Source organism: Nomascus leucogenys, chromosome 17 (assembly GCF_006542625.1).
Source record: "Nomascus leucogenys isolate Asia chromosome 17, Asia_NLE_v1, whole genome shotgun sequence".
Classification (NCBI taxonomy): domain Eukaryota; kingdom Metazoa; phylum Chordata; class Mammalia; order Primates; family Hylobatidae; genus Nomascus; species Nomascus leucogenys.
Window position 1 is genome coordinate 50,119,621 of NC_044397.1, and position 19,781 is coordinate 50,139,401.

A 19,781-nucleotide genomic window follows, 5' to 3' on the forward strand; every position below is an offset into this window, starting at 1 on the left:
GCGGGAGGGTGGCCTGCAAGGCGGGGCGGTTGCGGTCAAGTTCAAGTAGGGTCAGCGCAGGAGGACACTGGCATAAAAAATAGCCACATCCAAGGGAGCAGTGAGGTGTGGGGACCATCTATTTCGGTGGGCCTTCCCACTCCCAGGCCGGCCTTCCCAACACGCGTGGGTGTGGGGGCACTGCCCCAGCTGCGCGCAGGAACAGCGGGGAGAGCCAGGAGCGCAGCGGCTTCGGGATGCCACACTGAGCAGTGGGTTCGTCTGCGGCCACCTCTCAGGGAACAAGCTTCGCCCCGCGGAGACTCTGCTTCTTTTAAAAGCCTTCCTGGATGTAGTCAAGGGCGACAGGACGACCTCCCTCGGGAAGGGAGAGCCTGGCATTCCCCCTCCCATTTGTCAGGCGGTGCAGCGCCTCCTCCCGCCCGGGGCGCGCGCACCTCAGCGTCGCGGGCCTGGCGCCCAGCAGCCGCGCCCCAGGCCAGGCCTAGGGTTCCGGGAGCCCGCGGGCGCGCGCCCGGCCGGGCGTGTCGGGAGCGAGCGGCGGCCGGGGGCGGAGCGCGGCGAGGGCTGCGCGGCGCGCCCCGGCTCCCGCCCGCTCCCAGCCGGCCCCCCAGCCCTCGCCCGGACGGCTCCCGGCTCCAGTCTGCCAGCCCGCCCTGCGCCGGTGCCGAGTCAAGAACCGCGCCTGCGACCGCGTCCGGGCGCGCTGGAGAGGACGCGAGGAGCCATGAGGCGCCAGCCTGCGAAGGTGGCGGCGCTGCTGCTCTGGCTGCTCTTGGAGGTAGGGGCCGGGGACCCGGCGCTGCCGGAGGCGCGGCGCCCACCATGCTGGCGGCTGGGGGCGAGCAGTTCCGAGGCGCCCCGGAGTACCTTGCCTGAGAGCGCAGACGGTGGAGCGACGGGGAGCCACAGCCCTGCGCGCCTCCCGGAGCTGGGAAGTGCGGGACTCTGGTGACGCGGAGGCTCCCGCCCCGGTCCGCGCCTTCCGTCGTTTCTTCGGTTTTCGCACCCCGCCCCCACCCTGCGGGTGAGCGCGTTTCCCGCGCCGGCCGCCTCCGTTAGCTCGGGGTGACCTTTGTGCACCGTCCGCCCCCTCTCGCCGCCGCGGAGGGCCGAGGATCGGATGGACCCCGGGATGGGCGGCGGTGGTCCTCGGGCGCGGCGCAGGCGCGGAGAGCCTGGGGCGCCGGGCAGTTCGGGGTTAGGAAAGGATGGGTGCCGAGCCGGGGTGAGGAGCGTGCGGAGGGGACTGTGGGGAAGTGTCGCGGGAGTGCTGGGAGTTGTGGAGGTGAGCAGCGGGAAGAGGCGTTCCCGCGTGTGAAAATGAAGTGCAGCCTTTAGGTGCGGGGAGGAAATTCCGCGGAGAGCCTGGCTGGGTCGGGGTGCGGAGCCGAAGCCGGCGGGGAACTTGTTGAGCGGCTCCCGGGTGCGAGCGCCCGTGACCGCAGCCCTGGCGGGGACCGCGGCTGCTCCTGGCTGTGAAATTGCATCCTCGGATGGGGCCACCTACTTCTCACTAAAGCAGGTTCCTTAAAATGCGAACTAAAGGAATTCTGGGGTGTCCAGTCTGAATCAGGGCTTGTTCAACTTTCTCCTTAGCTTCATTATTCTGAAGGAAATTTGCATTAAATTAATAAAGTCAAAGTAAATAGGTAATGAGTCCCATGCCTCTGTTTTAGGAAGTTGTGAAACTGTCTTCCTTAATAGAGATTGGTGCTGGAAATTACTAGTTTGTCTTCGCCCTTTATTAAAAAGTAATTATTACAAAATGTTGGAGGAAAAGTGTTTTCCTGAAAGGAAGGCTGGTGGACAAATTTCTCCTTGCTCCAGGCTCCGCCATAGCCGAGACTTCCTGTTTCTGTTCGGAAATATCCCCCTAGCTTGGTATTTAATGTGTTTGTGGAGTGCCTCTGCTTGCATTCTTTCCATTTATTCAGAATTTTAGAACCTTAGGAATCACATTCTCTGAGTGACTCACCATAGAGAACAAAGAAGTGAATCAGAGACCACTAATCGCATGAAAACAGATGTGTGTGTACCTTAATGTGTGTACCTATACTTGCAATCTTTTTTATTTTTGTTTATTTCTTCAGTTTTGAGATGGAGTCGCATTCTGTGGCCCAGGCTTGAGTGCTATGGCGCGATCTTGGCTCACTGCAACCTCTGCCTCCTGGGTTCAATCTATTCTCCTGCTTCAGCCTCCCCCAGTAGGAGGGACTACAGGCGCCCACCACCATGCCCGGCTAATTTTTGTATTTTTAGTAGAGACGGGGTTTCGTCATGTTGGTCAGGCTGGTCTCGAACTCCTCACCTCAGGTGATCCGCCCGCCTCGGCCTCCCAAAGTGCTAGGATTACAGGGTGAGCCACCGCGCCCGGCCCTGCAATCTTTTTTTTTTTTTTTTTTTTTTTGAGACGGAGTCTCGTTCTGTCGCCCAGGCTGGACTGCAGTGGCGCAATCTCGGCTCACTGCAAGCTCCGCCTCCCGGGTTCCCGCCATTCTCCTGCCTCAGCCTCTCCGAGTAGCTGGGACTACAGGCGCCCGCCACCACGCCCGGCTAATTTTTTGTATTTTTACTAGAGACGGGGTTTCACCGTGGTCTCGATCTCCTGACCTCGTGATCCGCCCACCTCGGCCTCCCAAAGTGCTGGGATTACAAGCGTGAGCCACTGCGCCCGGCCCTGCAATCTTTTTTAATCGGCACTTGATGAAATTATTTAGGGTTTCTTTCATTCTAGTTTGTGCCACCCATGTCTCCCAAGCCTTCTGTCTGAGTGGTTCTGTGCCCTATATGTAGCCTAGGCGGCCTCAATGACTCCATTCTTTCCAAAATAGCTGTTTCGTTGCATAGGAATGTATCCTCTTAATAGGAGTTCAAATCATGTCTGCAAAGTTGAAACGACCTTAAAGGCAGAAGTGTGATATAAAACTGAAACCTAATGCCTAAGATGATACTTTCACAGTCAAATATTAGATGATTGTTTCAGAGGGGACAGTGTGATGTCACCCACTTTGACATGATGATTATCCTAAATACCACCACTTTGTGCTGGAGAGGCGTCTCTCTGAGGAGTTAAGGAGATTTCTTCATCATTTATCACATGAAATTTTATGTATGAGATTTATATTTGAGATTTTTTCATCTCCGTTGGGGTGCTCTGATAAATACCTGTGATGCCTCTGAAGTCCTGAATCACATACATGGATGTGCAGTCGCAGGTGTGGAGCATGTGCCGTGGCAAATGGCTCTTTTCAGGTTGAGTGCATAAAAGCAACCCAAGGAGCTATTTGGTGGCTTCTGGCTTCTGACTGCCGGCTGCAACCTGGGACATTTGTCTTTGTTTCTTTGTTCTGCCTGAGCTGGTTTCAGTGTATAAATTTGCCACGTGGTTGATCATAAACCACCTGAAATTAAGGGGTGGCCTTGTGGCAGTGGTGACTCTGTTCCCACCCCCAGCACCCTGGCCCTATCCAGCACCATCCAGAATCTCACATGCACAGGGGTTTCTGTGTTAGTGAGAGGTCCTTGAGTAGGAAGGGCATTCCAAAGACTGTTTTGAGAAGGGCTTTCCTCCCTTGCCTCACCATCCCTTTATAGAAATTTACTTACCTGTTAGACATAGAACTGCATATTTATGTTTGCTTAGCAAACATTCATAGAGTGCTCCAGGGTAACTGCCAGGCACTGTTCTATAAATGTTACATGTTATCTCATTAATCCTGCTAGCAATCACTTTTATATTCATTTTTGTTTCAAATGGGAAGCGAACACTTAACACTGCTGTTAAGTGTGAGGGCTTAAGATGCTAACCCGGGCAGTCTGGTTCCAGTGTGTACCCCGCCTCGATGCTCTGCTTCCTCTGCCGTCTGCGCACACAGGAACATGTTAGGAATTTGCATGCTCTACATCCCGGGGGCAGTGGTGGCCCTGGAAAGTGTATTCCCCTTGGAAACTCAGTCACCCTTCCTTGGAAAGACCATGTGATTTACCCTACAAACGGTGACACTTTGAAGAGTGAAATCGGGTGTTGTTAAGAGCTGTGCCTGGACAGTGGGCATCACCAGGACTCTCCTGAGAAACCCTGGTTGTGTTCCCCTCCTAAAGCCCAGGTAGGGCTTCAGGGAGGAATGAGCAGCAGCTGACAGCACCATCCCTCTCCTAGGGAGGCTTCTTGGAAGCTCATTACTGGACTGACCTTTCTTTTCTATCAACTCAGAGTTTCCTGTGAATTACATGCACAGCCAGTGAGGGCCCTGATTTTATCTCCCTCTCCCCTGTTGCTCTGTGCCAGCTGGTTATGATCCAGGGACCCAGGCCACGAATGTGGGAGATTCTCAAGGGTGGCTAAGAGTAGGGAACCTCAGAGGCCTTTTTGGTTCATAAAATGCTAAGGTTCTATGCTTCTGTTCCGCCAGCTGGCTGAAGTGAGGTCCTGCAAACAATCCTTACAGGAAGAGTGAAAGTACTAAGCTGTCTCCTAGTAGCCCTGCTGAAGTTATTCCCAGTGGCCTTCACACAGTAACTCCTTAGAAACTAAAAGGAAAAAAAAGGTTTTAAAACTGACTACACTTCAGTTGAGTAATGAGGCCCTGAGCATATGCACCTCCCCCGGGCTTTTTGTTGTGTGCATTGTTTTCTAGATACTGTCACTGCATTCTCTTTCTAGAGGTTTGGTTGTTGACACTTTTAAAATCTACTTAGTATTTGTTTGAAGGGCTCTGTTCTTATTGAAGTGAGCCCAGAAATGTATAGTATGCTATTTAGTGTAAAATTCACCAATACCAGTGCCTCTACTTCCAAGGAGATAGACTCATTTTAGTTAAGGGACTGCTCTCATCTTTCTGATCTTTCCCAGGAACCAAGAGCTGGAAACGCTTAAGCCACGTTGCCTTGTGCTTCAATGCTGTTGGGCAAAAGCACAGTTCTCCTTGGACTAGAAAAAGGAACGGTTGTCAGGCGGGGTGTGGTGGCTCATGCCTGTAATCCCAGCACTTTGGGAGGGCGAGGCGGGCGGATCACGAGGTCAGGAGATCGAGACCATCTGGCTAACACGGTGAAACCCCATCTCTACTAAAAATACGAAAAATTAGCTGGGCGTGGTGGCGGGCGCCTGTAGTCCCAGCTACTCGGGAGGCTGAGGCAGGAGAATGGCGTGAACCCAGGAGGCGGAGCTTGCGGTGAGCCAAGGTTGCGCCACTGCACTCCAGCCTGGGCGACAGAGTGAGACTCCGTCTCCAAAAAAAAAAGGAACAAAAGGAACAGTTGTCTCTTAGAGATAGTTGCAAAGTGGACATTATCTTTGAACTAGGGAAAAATAATAAGATTACTGAGTATTTTTCTGAAGTTCTGTGTATTTTGATGCCTGGGAGTCTGGAAATTAGAACCGAGTTATGTTTAAGAGTGTTTTTTGTCTCTTGCCAAATGTCTTTTGTGCCCTGGAATTCCAACAAATGTGACAGTCCCTGGCTGCCAGTTTCCTGAAATAAACCTTTCAGCCCACCCACTCTTAGAATTTTTAGAAACCAAGCAACATGCAATTTGAATGAAAAAGAATCCTGCAGGCAGTTTGCTGTCTCTGGAAACTCCACAGGAGGCCAGGTGGTCATGGGTGAGAAGTGGCAGCAATAAATGAACCGGCTGGCAAGAGCTCTGCTCTGAAGTGGGGAAAGCCTGGGTCCAGGTGTCTGAGGAGGCCTGTGGGCATTGGGCCCAGACCTGGGGCTTTCCTTGGTTTTTGCTTTCTTTTACTTTGGGCACAGCTATAAAGGCTAACGGGGGGTAAATGACTTAGAAATACATGGCAAGGATAGGATTAGGCTAGTACTCACTTGATTAGCTCTGCAGGGCAAGGACATTTCCTAGAACTCACTCTATCATGTCCTCTTGATGAAGCTTCTCAGATGTCACCTTCTCAGTGAGGTCTGTCTTGACCACCCTATTTAAAATTTCTTCTCAGTTCTTTCCCTAGTCTACCTTACTCTGACCAATATCCTCCTTTTCCCATAACTGTCTTTAAAATATGACAGAATTTACTTTCTACCATGTAAGCAATTTAGGGACAAAGGTTTTGCTCCGATTTATTGATTGACATATCCTTGGTTGCTGGAACCATGCCTGGTGTAGAGCAGGGACTCGATGGAGACTTGAATGAGTAATGCGGTCAGTGGTAAGAGCCCTGTGGGCAGGAGCTGAGTACATCAGCAGTGGGAAAAGAAGAGGCAGTTGGTTAGGGGCTGGAGGGCAGCAGAGCACCTCTAGTGATGGAAACCCACTGTGTCTTAAGACAAAGTATCAATTTTTGGGGCAACTTCAGTTGTTAAAGTTTTCTGTGATATTGAGGGGAAATGACAGTATTTTCAGCCTGGTCCTAGGTCTGCATTCATGGGCTTTTCAGAAATATCACAATGACAGGCCCTCAGTCTTCTAACACAACTGTGTGGTCCCATTTTGTGTGTGTGTTCTTTTCCAGGCCTCACCTTCTGTTGTTTCAAAACATGGTTTTAAATCATCTCACCGTCCTTATAGCTGCAGTTTGAAAATTTTGGACTGGATGGTGACGAGGATGTCCTCAATATCTGAAAATGATTGGTCCTAGAAAAAGGCCACTTAGCCATTAATCCATGTGAATCAGGGATCAACATTTCCTAGTCAAAGTGGAAAAAAAGTTTGGTTGGGACTTTATTTTGAAAAAACAAATATCAAATTGTAAACATAAAAGTAATTTCATCCTGAGTACTCATTTTATTTTATTTTAAATCTATCTATTTATTTATTTAGAGACATGGTCTCCCTCTGTCGCCCAGGCTGGAGTGCAGTGGCACGATCTCGGCTCACTGCAACCTCTGCCTTTTGGGTTCAAGTGATTCTCCTGCCTCAGCCTCCTGAGTAGCTGGGATTACAGGTACATGCCACCACAGCCCAGCTAATTTTTGTATTTTTTTTTCTTTAGTAGAGACGGGGTTTCATCATATTGGTCAGGCTCTGAGTACTCATTTTAGAATGATGAGTCCATTTTGGGGGGACAGTGTAATTTTCCTGACAAAATTCTATAATGCACATAGGACAGTCTTCACTTGATGTTGGACTTCAGTGGCATGATCATAGTGAAAGTTTTTTCCCCGGAATTAGTTGCGCTAGTCTGGAAACTCCCACCACCCCCACCTCCAGCTTCTCTTTGTCGTTTTTATTCATCTCATTCTCCTTTGGCCACCTTTTGGTTCATATTAAATGGCTTGACTGCCAGATCTTTTGTCACTTTCATTAGCTTCATGAGCTGCTGCACCTTTGTGAGGTCTGCAGGGCCTGTTTGCTGTCTGTGTGTGGTATTTGGGTTGCACTCTCCTGTGATCTTGGGATCAGAGATTGGTTTTGGAGCTGCCAGTGTTAAGTGGGCTGGGGTGAATCCAGTGTTTCTTGTGGTTTGTCCTGAAACCTTTGGTTCCTCTCCAGATCCTCCCCATTGGTACTTATTGAACAATAGGAAGCTCTGTTCTGTGGGTGTGGTCTGACTGGCAGCATCAAAACCTTTGGCCCTTGTCATTAAGCAGATAAAATTATACTAGTGCGTCCTCCCACCTCCACCCCTGCAGCCAGGAGATTCACCCTGAGTTTGCAATGAGACCGAAATCTTTTTAACATGTGCTGCTGCTGACCCACCACACCTCACAATAGTTGTAGAGCTGTTTATTATTTTTTAAAAACCTAAATTGAGGACTTTAGATTGTTTCCAATTTCACAGTAATCATTCATCTCATCTACTTAAGCCTGTCAACATCTGTCTGAACACTATTTTTTAAAATCCAGTGTCCCATATTGTTTTGTACCCTGGACCAATTTGATTATACTCCTGTTGGTTTTATCCAACTGATTAACAAACATGTTGAATAGAGCAGAGTCAAATACAGAGATTCTGGGTGGAGATGGATGACTGAGATTTTGACTTGGAGAGTAAGGATATCCTTAATTTTAAAAAGTCAGAGTTTAATTTTAAATGCTGGTTTTGAAGTGTTTGATGATCTGTCCTTGGTGAAAAGAGATCCAACAAATGAGAGTCTAGAATGCGGGAGCAGGGTGTCTAAATGCAAAGGTGATCTGCATTCAGATACTGTGGAGCAGTAGAGAAGAGGCCTTGCAGAAGGCCATCGGATTCGATAATTGGCAAACAGTGACCTTCCCTTAGGGTTAAAGAATAGAATGGTCAATGAAGACAGGGAGGCAGTGACTAATCCATACATATATAAAATTTCAGGAAGTACAGCTATATACTTCAAAACTGTCAACAAGAGAACAATGTCCTCAGACCAGAACAAAGAGATATTATCCTGTAAATCAGGTTTGAAATTGATCAATTGCTTGCTTCAAGCATAGGGCATATCTGGTGGTCGTTAGGAGTCACATTTGGATGGTGCCATGACTGTGTATTACAGAATCTCAACTCTATCTGAGTTGCCTGGGAGTCTTTGAGTAAACCTAAGCTCCTACTGACATTCACCTGTAAAGAGAAATCCCTCAGTGTTGCTGGAGGCCCTTTGGAAGATTCCCTACTTGGTCTGGAACTTGTGGCCCAGGGTGGATTAACAGAGTATTTATATTGTCAGTCATTCCCAAGCAAGTTTCCTGTGCCCAGGTGGCTGCACACCTGCGGACAGGAGGGAGGGTTTCCTTATCCTGTCGATTAAAAAGTGGGCTTGATTGTTATTATCTGTGACTAGATTAAGAAGAAACTTTGTCATAAGCATCCATAACAAGGGAAAGCAAGATTGTGATTATGATCATAGTTGGCTCTTAATTTCTGCCCTAGGTAAGACAAAAAAAGGGTCCATAGCCATCTCTTTTGCTAGGATGGTTGAGCAGCTACTCAGGTGACAGCTTGACTTTTAATACTGGGCTGAAAGATGAGTGAAACTCTTTAGCTCTTTAGTTGGCCTCATTCTCTTGGTGTTTTGTGATGTGAGTGTCATCAAGGGCCAAAACATGGCATTATGGAGAGGGTGGGGACAGATCCTAAACCCTTATGGGGAGTGGGGAGAAGAGGAGAGCGAGAGAGAGCGAGAGAGAGAGAGAAAGAGTGTGTTGATGAGATTATTATTGAAGAAGGTCCTAGTTCCTAGCTCCTCCTCCTTCCCTTTAGTTGGAGAGAAAAGAAGCCAGGCCTGCGGTGAGTGAAGCTGTGAAGCCAGGTTCCTATAGCTTAAGGGCAGCTGTGTAAAACAACATGGGGTTCCCTTAGATTAAATCTCTGCAACCTCTGTTCTTCTCTGCTGCCCTCAAGATAAATTCCAAACACTGTTTTTCCACCTTAGAATTTCTTCAGGAATTCTCCTTTCTTTCCTTCTTATTTCTTTCCTCCCAAATTGAGCAGCTTTCTCTAGCTCAAAGGTTGTCAAAATTTTGGCTCTTATACTCTTTTAGGGAATTTTCAAAAACTATATACCCTCTCACATAATTTTAAGTGGAACATACAGGTTAAGCAACCCTAATCTGAAAATCCAAAATCCTAAGTGTTGCAAAATCTGGAACTTTTTGAGTGCCAATGTGATGTTACAGGTGGAAAATTTCACACCTGACCTTGTGTGACAGATCACAGCCAAAACATTGTTTCATGCACACAATTATTAAAAATATTGTATAAAATTACCTTCAGGCTATATGTGTAAGATATATATGAACATAAATGAATTTCATCTTTAGGCTTGGGTCCCATCCCCAAGATACTTCACTGTGTATATGCAAATGTTCCAAAATCCAAAGAGATGCAAAATCCAAAACACTTCTGGTCCCAAGCATCTCAGGTAAGGGATACTCAACCTGTGTGATCTTGTTTATCATAGATTTTAAATGGTTACAATAGATTTGATTTCTCATGTATTGTAAACATTGTTAAAAACTAAACTATAATATCACTCTTTTAATGTATTCAGTGGAATCTAAATACGATTAGCAATTTGATCCTGATTTTTTTTGAAAATATGCAAATAATCTTCTCTAATGGCTGCAAATATAGCATTCCTTTTTTGAATTTCTACTTTATACAATTTTCTTCTAATAAAATATATTTATGCTTGAAAGACTAGTTTTGATCCGTCGTTTTTTGTAACAAAATCTGTATCCAAATTAATTTTTAAAACATTTCCTCAGATATACCTCCAAAAAATTTAAAAATGACTAATTTATCATCTTTATTGCACATTTGATTGACACTATACATGTATTACCAATTGAATATTATTAAACATAAACGGTAAAATTTACTGGAAATAAATTTCTGAGTGAGATGGACAAGGATATTTTAAGTTAGGGCATGTATAACTGATGGAAATGGAAAAAGTTTCATGTTGAACTTCCGAGTGATGTGCCCAAACCACATAGTAATCTACAATTAGGTCATCTTTCAATTTAATTGAAAGCAAAGAATTTGAAACCAGTTGAGATGCAAGGCATGCGTTGACAAAAACTCTCCCCTTGACCAAACTTTGGTTAGGATCCTCTGAGCCCCTTCTCACTAGGCCTCCACCTTGCCCTCTGTGTCTGTCCTCAGTGGAGCTCAGTTTCAGCAAGAGTCCTGCCAAGTCATCCCCTCACCTTTAATATCTGATCACCTTAGGCTGTCTTCAGCAAGAATTCCTCCTTACTTCTACCTATCATGCCTCTCCACTTAGCAATTTTGTATCCATTGACCCCCTCACTCTGCTCCTTGGCTGTGAATTCACACTCATTTTGGTTGTATTTGGAGTTGAGGTCAGTCTCTCTTCTCTGTTGTGATAGATTGACCCCTATTGCAATAGTCTTGAATAAAGCCTTACCATTTTTGACAAGTGTCAGAACAATTTCTCTTTAACAGTGTCACTACCAGTATTTTCAGTGGCCTTAGATTGGTACTTAAGAGAGTTTTTAGTTCTGGACCAGCACATCCCAGTAAGACTAGAAATGGGAGGGAGGCGTGCCTTTCTTTGTAAAGGGAGAGAAGGGTGACTGTAAACGGGGAATTAGCACTGTCACTTGACCAGCATCTGGACCAGGGCCTGTGTCTCAGGCAGTCAGCTTTAGGAAAGCAGACCCATGGAGGTTGAAGGTTTGGAATTTGAGTCCTTTAGCAGTATGGAGGAGCACCCTTGGAAAGCTTTCAGTATCTACAGAGACTTCCTTGCCATTCTCAGCTTTGGCTGTACGTTAGAATGAGGTAGGGAGTTTTGAACAATTACCTACACCTGGAGCCTAGTCATCTTTATTTTTTAACAGATGCACATTGCTTCTGATGCATAGATGAGGATCAGAAGTCTTCATCCAGTCCAGCAGACTGAACCGACTGCTGTGGGTCTTGAAGGCACCATACTTTCACTTCCTGTTTTCCCATCCCTTTGACTGTGCCGTTTCGACTCCCACCATACTTGAAGACCCTCAAGTGGTGTCATAGAAGGCTACTCTCATTGTCCACTTAGGTATGAGTTAATCCCCGACTTGGGCAAGCTACTCCCTGGGCAAGCTACTCCCACGTGCTCTGAGCTCAGATACTGTAATTGCCTGTTTTTTTTTTTTTTGGGGGGGGGGGGTCTGTGAATTCCTTTTTTTTTTTTTTTTTTTTTCCCAGACAAAGTTTTGCTCTGTCACCCAGGCTGGAGTGCAGTGGTGCGATCTTGGCTCACTGCAACCCCCACCTCCCCCTCTCCTGCCTCGGCCTCCCGAGTAGCTGGAACTACAGGTGCCTGCCAGCACGCCCGCTTAATTTTTGTATTTTTAGTAGAGACGGGGTTTCACCATATTGGCCAGGCTGGTCTTGAACTCCTAACCTTGTGATCTGCCCGCCTTGGCCTCCCAGAGTGCTGGGACTACAGGTATGAGACACCGTGCCCGGCCTGGTCTGTAAATTCTTTAGACCTTAAGCTCCTAGAGGACCTGTCTGTTCCAGAAGTGTGTGGCACAGTGAGGGGGATGGGCTTGGGAGCTTGGGTGTAGAGGTTAGCCTTCGAAGGGGAGTGGGGCTGTGAGGAAGGAGATGAGGAGGTCATCAAGAGGGAAGGTGCACGTAGACTTGAAGTTCGTGGGGAAAGGTTGGCGACCCGGGTGGGATGTCAGGAACTTTGCGTTGAAGTAAGCCACAGAGGTAAGCTGGGAAGGACCTGGGCCTCCAGGTCATGGTGAAGGTCGCACAGCGGTTGTGGTGAGGGTCCTGGGAAGCTGTGCATGTGCATCTCAGAGCATCCATGGTCGGGGTGCAGAGTGAGCATTTCGGGCAGTCCTGGATACAGCCAGCTGCCCTGACTGGCCCCCTAGCAGCATGGAAGCAGTGAGGTAGAAAGGTGGCTGCCAGACTGGGGATTGATACGGGATGGCAGTGCATCATGAGTGAGAGGATTTTGGGGAATTATTGTTATGATGGCTATGTTAGGGTCATTTCTTGAGTGTGTAAAATTAGAAGAGGGTTGATGGATTGGAAAATGAACAAGGCGTATTGGTAAAAAAGTAGGGGTTGACGTGGGAGTGAGGTGAGGGTATGGGACAGGTGCAGAGAAGGGAGAGTGAGGCTGCTGGCCTGTTAGAGAAGAACTTGCTGTGACCTCTGTGTTCATTACCTGTTGTTGCTGTAACAAGTGACTACAAACTTGGTGGCTTAAACCAATCCAGATTTATTATCCTCCCTCTCTGGAGGTCAGAAGTCCTAAATGGCTCTCAGTGGGCTCAATTCAAGAATGTCAGCAGGCCCGTGTTTCTTCTGGAGGCTCCGGGGAGGATTCGTTTCCTGGCCTGTCCCAGCATCTAGGGACTGCCTGTGTTTCTTGGCTGGTGGTCCCTTCCTCCCCTTCAAAGCCAGCGATTCTGTGTCTTCTAATTTCTCTCATGCTTCTCTCTCTGTCACTGTAAAGACTCTTGAGATTACATTGGGCCCACCTGAATTACCCAGCGTAATCTCCTCATTGTAAGATCCTTAACTTAATCACATCTGCAAAGCCCCTTTTGCCACCTAAGGTGACATTCCTGGTTCTGTGGATTAGGACGATGACATCTTTGTGGGCAGGAGGTAGCATTACTTTTGCTTGCCACAAGGTTGAAAAAAATTGCTTAAAATGGATATTTTAGTGAAATCACTGTTGTAAAGGTTTTTTTGTTTGCGTTTATTGTTTGAGACAGAGTCTCACTCTTTTGCCCAGGCCGGAGTGCAGTGGCATGATCTCGGCTCACTACAACCTCTGCCTCCCAGGTTCAAGTGATTCTCCCGCCTCAGCCTCCCAAGTAGCTGGGACTACAGGCGTGCACCACCATCCCCAGCTAATTTTTGTATTTCTAGTGGAGACGGGGTTTCACCATGTTGGCCAGGCTGGTCTGAAACTCCTGACCTCAGGTGATCCGCCCGCCGTGGCCTCACGCAGTGCTGGGATTACAGACATGAGACACTGCGCCTGGCCAGTAAAGGTTTTTATACTCCATTGCCACGTTCTGAGGTTCTTCTGTGGGGCTGACATGGGCAGTGGAGTGAGTGAGAACTTGCCGGTTCCACTGCATGTGCCCTGGGTTGGGATGGAGTCATTAACATAGGTTGTAGGTCTGTTTTATGCTTTGAGTTCTTGGTAGAATGACACAGGAAAAATATATGTTGGCTTTATTAATAGCTGGTCACCCCAGTGGAAGCTGAGATTCACTTCTGACTTTCTGAATTGCATGAGAAGTTAAATCGCAGATAGGGAGAAGGCTTTCTCTCATAATGAGAGCCTTGGACAAATTGAGATCACAGGTTACTCGATACAATTGATGCTTTTATCACTTTCTGGCAGAAAAGGAGGTGGACTTCAAAATCACGACATCTGGGCCCTGGTCAGCTGAGCCAGGCATTAGAGTCCTTCCACTGTGGTGGCCTGTTGGTCGGCCCAATGGCACGGTCAGCTCTGGGGGCAGCAGCTGCTCTCAGGGGCTTGCTAACAGGCAGTGCTCACGTTCCTCCATAAGATGGGAAGGGTAGGCATCCGAATTAGGGGTCTCTGGTCCCTTTCTGAGTGTCAGCATGACCTAGTGATGTATTCAGAGAAGCTGCCAAGAGTGGAAGTGGATTTATTTAGTGATGATTGTCACCACTAGAATCAGTACCTTTTTAAACTCCACTCTGTTTATCTGAATTCAGTTGTGTGGATGGTTCTTGTTTTGATGGATGGCTCAGGATCCCATTGAAGCCATCAGTCCAGAGGATGAGGGACCAGACTAAAAAACCCTTACTATCCACTGGATACTTAGTGACTTATATATAGCTAAGTTGTTTGCAAAGCTTTGGGCACAAATAAAATTAATACAATTAGGTCTTCAGAAGGAAATGCAGGATGGTATTAAACTTTTCAGTGAGGCTATCTTGTCGCTAACCTTGAACACTGACCTTTCCTTTGCTTTCTTCTTTGGTTTTTAGCAGCTCTGCATTGTTATTGCTGAAGAGGTCTCAGAACACTAAAATAGCTCTTTGTCAGTCAGCTTTACTAATGTTAATGATGCCAGGGTTTGGTGTTCACACTGTAGCCCTGCTGTGTTTGAGGCTGTATGTAGTCTGAAGTTTTTACTCTGTCTTTTGGGTCTTTGTCTGCAAGGAGCCTGGGGTGGGACATGGATGGATGGGTGGGTGGATCTGGGAGGTGAAGAGACTTTACAGCACCTGACACAGCACAGTAGCCTCTGGACAGGGATGCCTGGGCTCTCTGGAGGCTGAGCAGAGATGGTTGGAATTGGCATTAGCAGGGTGTCTCTGGGGTGGCAGGGTCCTCTCCCTGATTAAAGCATCATCTGTCACCCCTGCAGGTGTGCACACCTGAACAGGTCAGCAGGTGAGAAACACATTGTTTGTATGAGTTTTCATTTAGTTGTCTAATGGAAGTTTAAAGAACATATTAAAAATATGAATGATATTCTTTTTCTTAAAATTCATTCTTTTGTATTTAATTTTTTTGACATACAACAAGCTGCACATCATTAATGTATACAGCTTGATGAGTTTGGAGATAAGTATGCACCCGTGAAACCACCTCCACAATTTGTGCCATAAGCCTCTAAAAGTTTCCTCCTGCTATCTGGTTATTATTATTATTATTGTGTGTCATAAGGTCTACCCCTTAGCGGATTTCTAAGTACACGGTAGAGTAGTGTTAACTGCAGGACCTCTGTGGCACAGCAGCCCTCTGGGACTCACTGATTTGCATAACTGAAACTTTGTACTTTTTGACAAATACCTAATTTCTCCTCCTCCCAACCCTACGCAATGCCATTCCACCCTCTGTTGAAGGGTTTTCTTGTCTGTCTCTACTTACAACGCCTCACAGAGTACTTACTAAACCATATATTGATTAGAACGTCTTTGGCCCTCAGTGATAGGAAACCCAAGTCAAGTAGTACAGACTTGGAGGAAGTTCATTATCTGGCATGGTTAGGCGTCCTCCTGTTGGAGGCCCCGGGCCTGGGTTGTTCAGAGGCTCTACACAGCCTCCCATTTGCTCCACCCTCCATTCTGCCGTTCTCTGGGGTCGGTCCTGCCCTTGTGGTCATGTGTAGGTTGCAGCAGCTCCTCACAAAATGCAAATCAGTCAGCATCCAGCATGTCTTTCTTATGTATGTGTTTTGTTCTGTCGTGGCTGGGCAGTGTTACTTGGCCCCTTCCTTTTTCCATCCCCATAGTATTCCAATATTTTCTAATGGGGCACTCATTTTGGGTGGGGTTGGTGTTAGATGGATCCTGAAGAATTGGAATTTTCAGATTGGAAGTCAAGCCAGCGATTGAAATACAAACAGACATAGGAGCCTTCTTGCTAGCATATGGGGTTTTTTTAAGTCCTTTTTTTTTTTTTTGAACCATCTTATGTTTGAGTATTTTTTTTAAAACTTTCCAACCTTATTTTATTTCTCCAGATGATGGTGGCAATGTGATAACCAGCACTTAGCAGGTGCTTGCTGTGTGGCAGCATTGTTTTAAGTAAGCACATGGTGTTTCATCTGTGCAGCCTTCCCACCCCTGCCCCAGGCTCCGTGCTGCCCTCCTGTCCATTTTGCAGATGAGTGGACTGTGGCTCAGGAGACTGGGGTTTTCTCAAGATTTTCTGTAGTCGGACCTAGCATTCAAACCTCAGCAGATTGACTTGCCAACCTAAAATAACAAAAGGGGTCAGAATATGATTTAAAGAGCATTTAAATAAGTGCAAAGTGTAAGGTAGGCCACCCAGAAACACCAACTCTGAAGAAATGGAATCAGTTTTCCGAAGTAGGAAGTGAAGGCTTCATTTGTGTGGGCTGAGACAGTGGAGTTTTTAGCAGGATTACAACATTATTCATACAAGGTTGGTGTGTATGTTATAGCAATTTGATTGGCTGTAGGTGGTGTTTCCTTTTGGGGAGGGGATATTTAACATTTTCTTAACAGAGGGTGTAATAGTCCTGGGTTTTCTTTCATCTGGTCTAAGCGAAGCAGGGCAATGAAGGGGGGTGTTAATCTACAACAAGGGTCATTAATTCAGAGCGCAGGAGGCTTTTGACCCTGACATGGTTTCTCTTTAGTCAATGTACAGAGCAAGAAAAAGAAGAAAATGAGTTATCTATAATCTGAGAAACATAAATTGTAACCATAGGTGACTCAGATCACACTCACATTTCTCTCAAAGCTTGAAGTGTTTTGGAGGGTTCCAACAGCTTTTAGGTTTATTTGTTTTCACAGACTTCAGAGTATGTTCTTAAAGGCCCCAATGTGTAAAGTTTATATAATCGTAGCATTTTCCTCTTTGAGGTTCCATCATGGCCTGTCCCGGAGGGAGTTCCTGTTGCTGGTTCATGTTATGCATTTTGGTTATTAAGAGACTGAGAAACTCCATCATGTTATCCTAAGTAATGTGTCTTTATTATAAATAGGATGTGGAAATTTGGAAGATGAGAATTTTGGCTCATGGAATCCAGAATCGGATGAACAGGTTTGTGAACTGGAGGGTGGCTTAGGAAGGAACTGGCAAGGCTCACTGTGGCCTTGAGACCTGGTGGAATGAGTCAGGATCATTGTCCTGCTGGGCTGAGCCCCTGCCTCTCCCACCTCCTCCTGCCTTGCTAGGTAGCCTGCACACTCGCCCAGTCCTTTGTGGCAGGCTGGGCTCGGAAGGTCTCAGAGGAAGCTCAGCAGGTGGCTGGGAGAGAGCAGAGGCTGCCCTTAGGGGCACTAGGTGAGCACAGCAGCTTTCTGCTTCATACATTGAGTGCTTGGGGCCCCGCATAGGTAAGCAGCAGAGGGGCTTCCAGCACACACTCATGTTCTCATTATCATATACAGGTTATTAGAGAGGGGAAATCTACGGGGAAACATCTTAGAACACATGGAAAAGAAAACAAGTGAATTTTGCTGATAGCTATTGGGGTTATTCATTCGTTTATATTTATTTGCTTTGTGCTGTGTTCATCAGCACAGCTCACCGAAGGGAGTCCAGCATAACAGTCTATATGATACTGCAGTCCCCGAAAGGTTTTTGTAAGCAGGAACTATGTGAGCAAAATTTAGTTTATTGTTTCAAAATTCTCAAAGAATTATGTTCCCAGCAGAGCCTCCTGCTGTGTCAGTGGTAATTGATGACTACTGCCGTTTTCAACAATAATGAGGTGTGTGCTAGCGAAATGAAGAGGAGCCCATGCCTGAGGAGCTCTTGATACTTAGGAAAAGGAGAACGGCTGCTTAGAACAATACCCTGGACCCAAATGGCATGACCACTAAGAGCTGGATCTTACCTGGCACCTAAAATGTGCTGGGCAGTGTCCTAGTGGTTACCCCCACTGTGTCCCTCATGGTAGCCCTGGAAGCTACATGTTGCCGCTCATTTTACAGATGCACAAAGTAAGGTTGAGAAGTTAAGGGATTTAGCAAAGGTCATCTGTGCAGTGAAAAGAGGCAGTAGTTGTTCTTTCCAGCCTTCACATGTGAGGAAACAGTAGTGCTAAAAGTGAGCGATTGTCATGCAGTCTGCTTCCCTGGGGCCAGCAATTGAGCTGGGGGTGGTCGGGAGGGCAAGCTGCCCATGCAGAGCATCCTCCCTCTCCTGTCCCTTCCCCCTTCAGGCTTTGGTCCCTGTCCTGTGCTTTGCTTCTGTCTCTTGTTTTCCCTCCACTACTTCTCCAAGTTCTACAGGCAGATTGGAAATTTATTTTAAGACTGGTTCCTTTTTAAAAAGTATATTTATCTATGTAACTTAAGTTTCTGATGGATTTTTCTTTTGGCCTGGAGGCATGATTCAGTGTAGTGGTTTAATTTGTAAACAGCACCTTTCACCTGATTTTCTTCTTGGTGAGATGCGGCAAAAAGCAGCCACCTCGGAAGCTTTCCTTCTCCATTTCCAGACCCTCATCTCAGCCTCAGATGCTGATGTCTCCTGCGCTTGGGTGAGGTCTTCCTCCTCTCCTCATTCTGTGAAAAATCCTGGGGAATCTCATCTATATCTAAATCTTCAATGACAGTTGTTTATGTGAATGTCTCCAAAATCTATATTTCTGGTCCAAGAATTCCCTGCTGAGCTCCAGCCCCTGTCGACCCAGTTGTCTAACAGAGACGTCCTCCAGGGTGGCCCGGAGGCCTCAGACAATGTATCTGAAGCAGAGCTCACCCTTTCCCCAAAGCTCCGCCATTGGTTCTATGTCAGTCCATGGCACCGCCTCCCATCCAGGACAGTGCTCCAGAAACCCCACCATCCCTACATCCTCAGCAACCCAAGTTCGGCAATTTTTTACTCAAAGTTTCTAGAATGTGCCAGGCCCGGTTTTCTCTATTCCTGACTCAGTCCAGGCCATTTTCCTCGTGTACAGTCCTTGGGATGTTTCTTCTCCATTCTGCCCATGTGAACTTTTGAAAACTTTGTCTGATCTGTTACTTTTCTTCTGGAAATCCACTAATGGTACCCTATTGGCCTATGGGAAAAATTCCAGCCACCCTCAAGTTAGTTCCCAGTGCTCTTCAGTGCCCTGTGAGATCCTGGATGGAACGAGATAGAGCTGCCCTCTGCCGACCTTGGCAACTCCACAGCCCTTGCCAGGACCAGGTGCTGTATTAGATAAGGAGGCAGCAGGCATCACACATGTGTAACCTTGTTTCATTTTAGGATTGACCAGCCACTTGGAAAGTTTTAGAGCCTATCTCTCAATAAGAGATAAAACTCTTACTGGCATACCTCTCTGTCTCTTTTCTTTACCAGTAATCACAATTTTGGATAAGCTTTTGCATTTTGGCAACCATGAAGGATGGTAAGTAAAGAGGTCTAATATCGTAAGTCTTGAGCAGGGCAGGTAGCAGCTACAGTTGCCACGATGGATCCCTCCAGGACATGCCTTCCTCAGCGTGGTCTTTGTAAATGTTGTCCCCTAAGTTGTGCAGTGCAAGCCTGTGCGGCTGAACAGGAGAGACTTGGGAGCAACCCTGCTGTGCGGCTGCAGTCTGAAAGGAAATGACGCCTGGTTGCTAGGCCTAGGAAGAGGGTGAGAGTGTGTGTGTGTGTGTGTGTGTGTGTGTGTGTGTGTGTGTGTGTGTAGAGTGCAGGGGAAGGGAGCACAGAGATATCAGGGGAACCAGGGCTTGAGGACAGAGCTGGGATGTGTCTGGGATGTGTCTGGGATGTATCTGGGATGTGATGGAAGGAAGCAGTCGTGGTGTGTGTGTGGTAGGGGTGGGGTGGGGTTGCAGGGATTGAGGTCAGGGAGTGGGGGCTTCTGGAAGGGTTGAGAAAAGTATTTACTTTTGACCCCTAATTTGTATCATTGGTTTCGTTAAGGGGTATATTTAAACCAAAACCAGAAATGTTAGGCCT

At 47.0% G+C, this 19,781-nt stretch overlaps 1 protein-coding gene across 2 annotated transcripts in view; it reads left to right on the forward strand.

Annotated features, from left to right (window-relative positions):
• Nucleotides 1-445: 445 nt before the first annotated feature.
• Nucleotides 446-19,781, forward strand: part of VOPP1 (VOPP1 WW domain binding protein) — a 102,807-nt gene continuing 83,471 nt past the window's right edge. Inside the window, exon 1 of one of the 2 annotated variants that reach the window (XM_030797047.1) lies at nt 446-781. In XM_030797047.1, coding sequence (XP_030652907.1) covers nt 728-781 — 54 coding nt within the window. In that variant the 5' untranslated portion in view covers nt 446-727. The remainder of the gene's footprint in view (nt 782-19,781) is intronic. The other variant, XM_003275018.3, reaches the window with a different exon arrangement.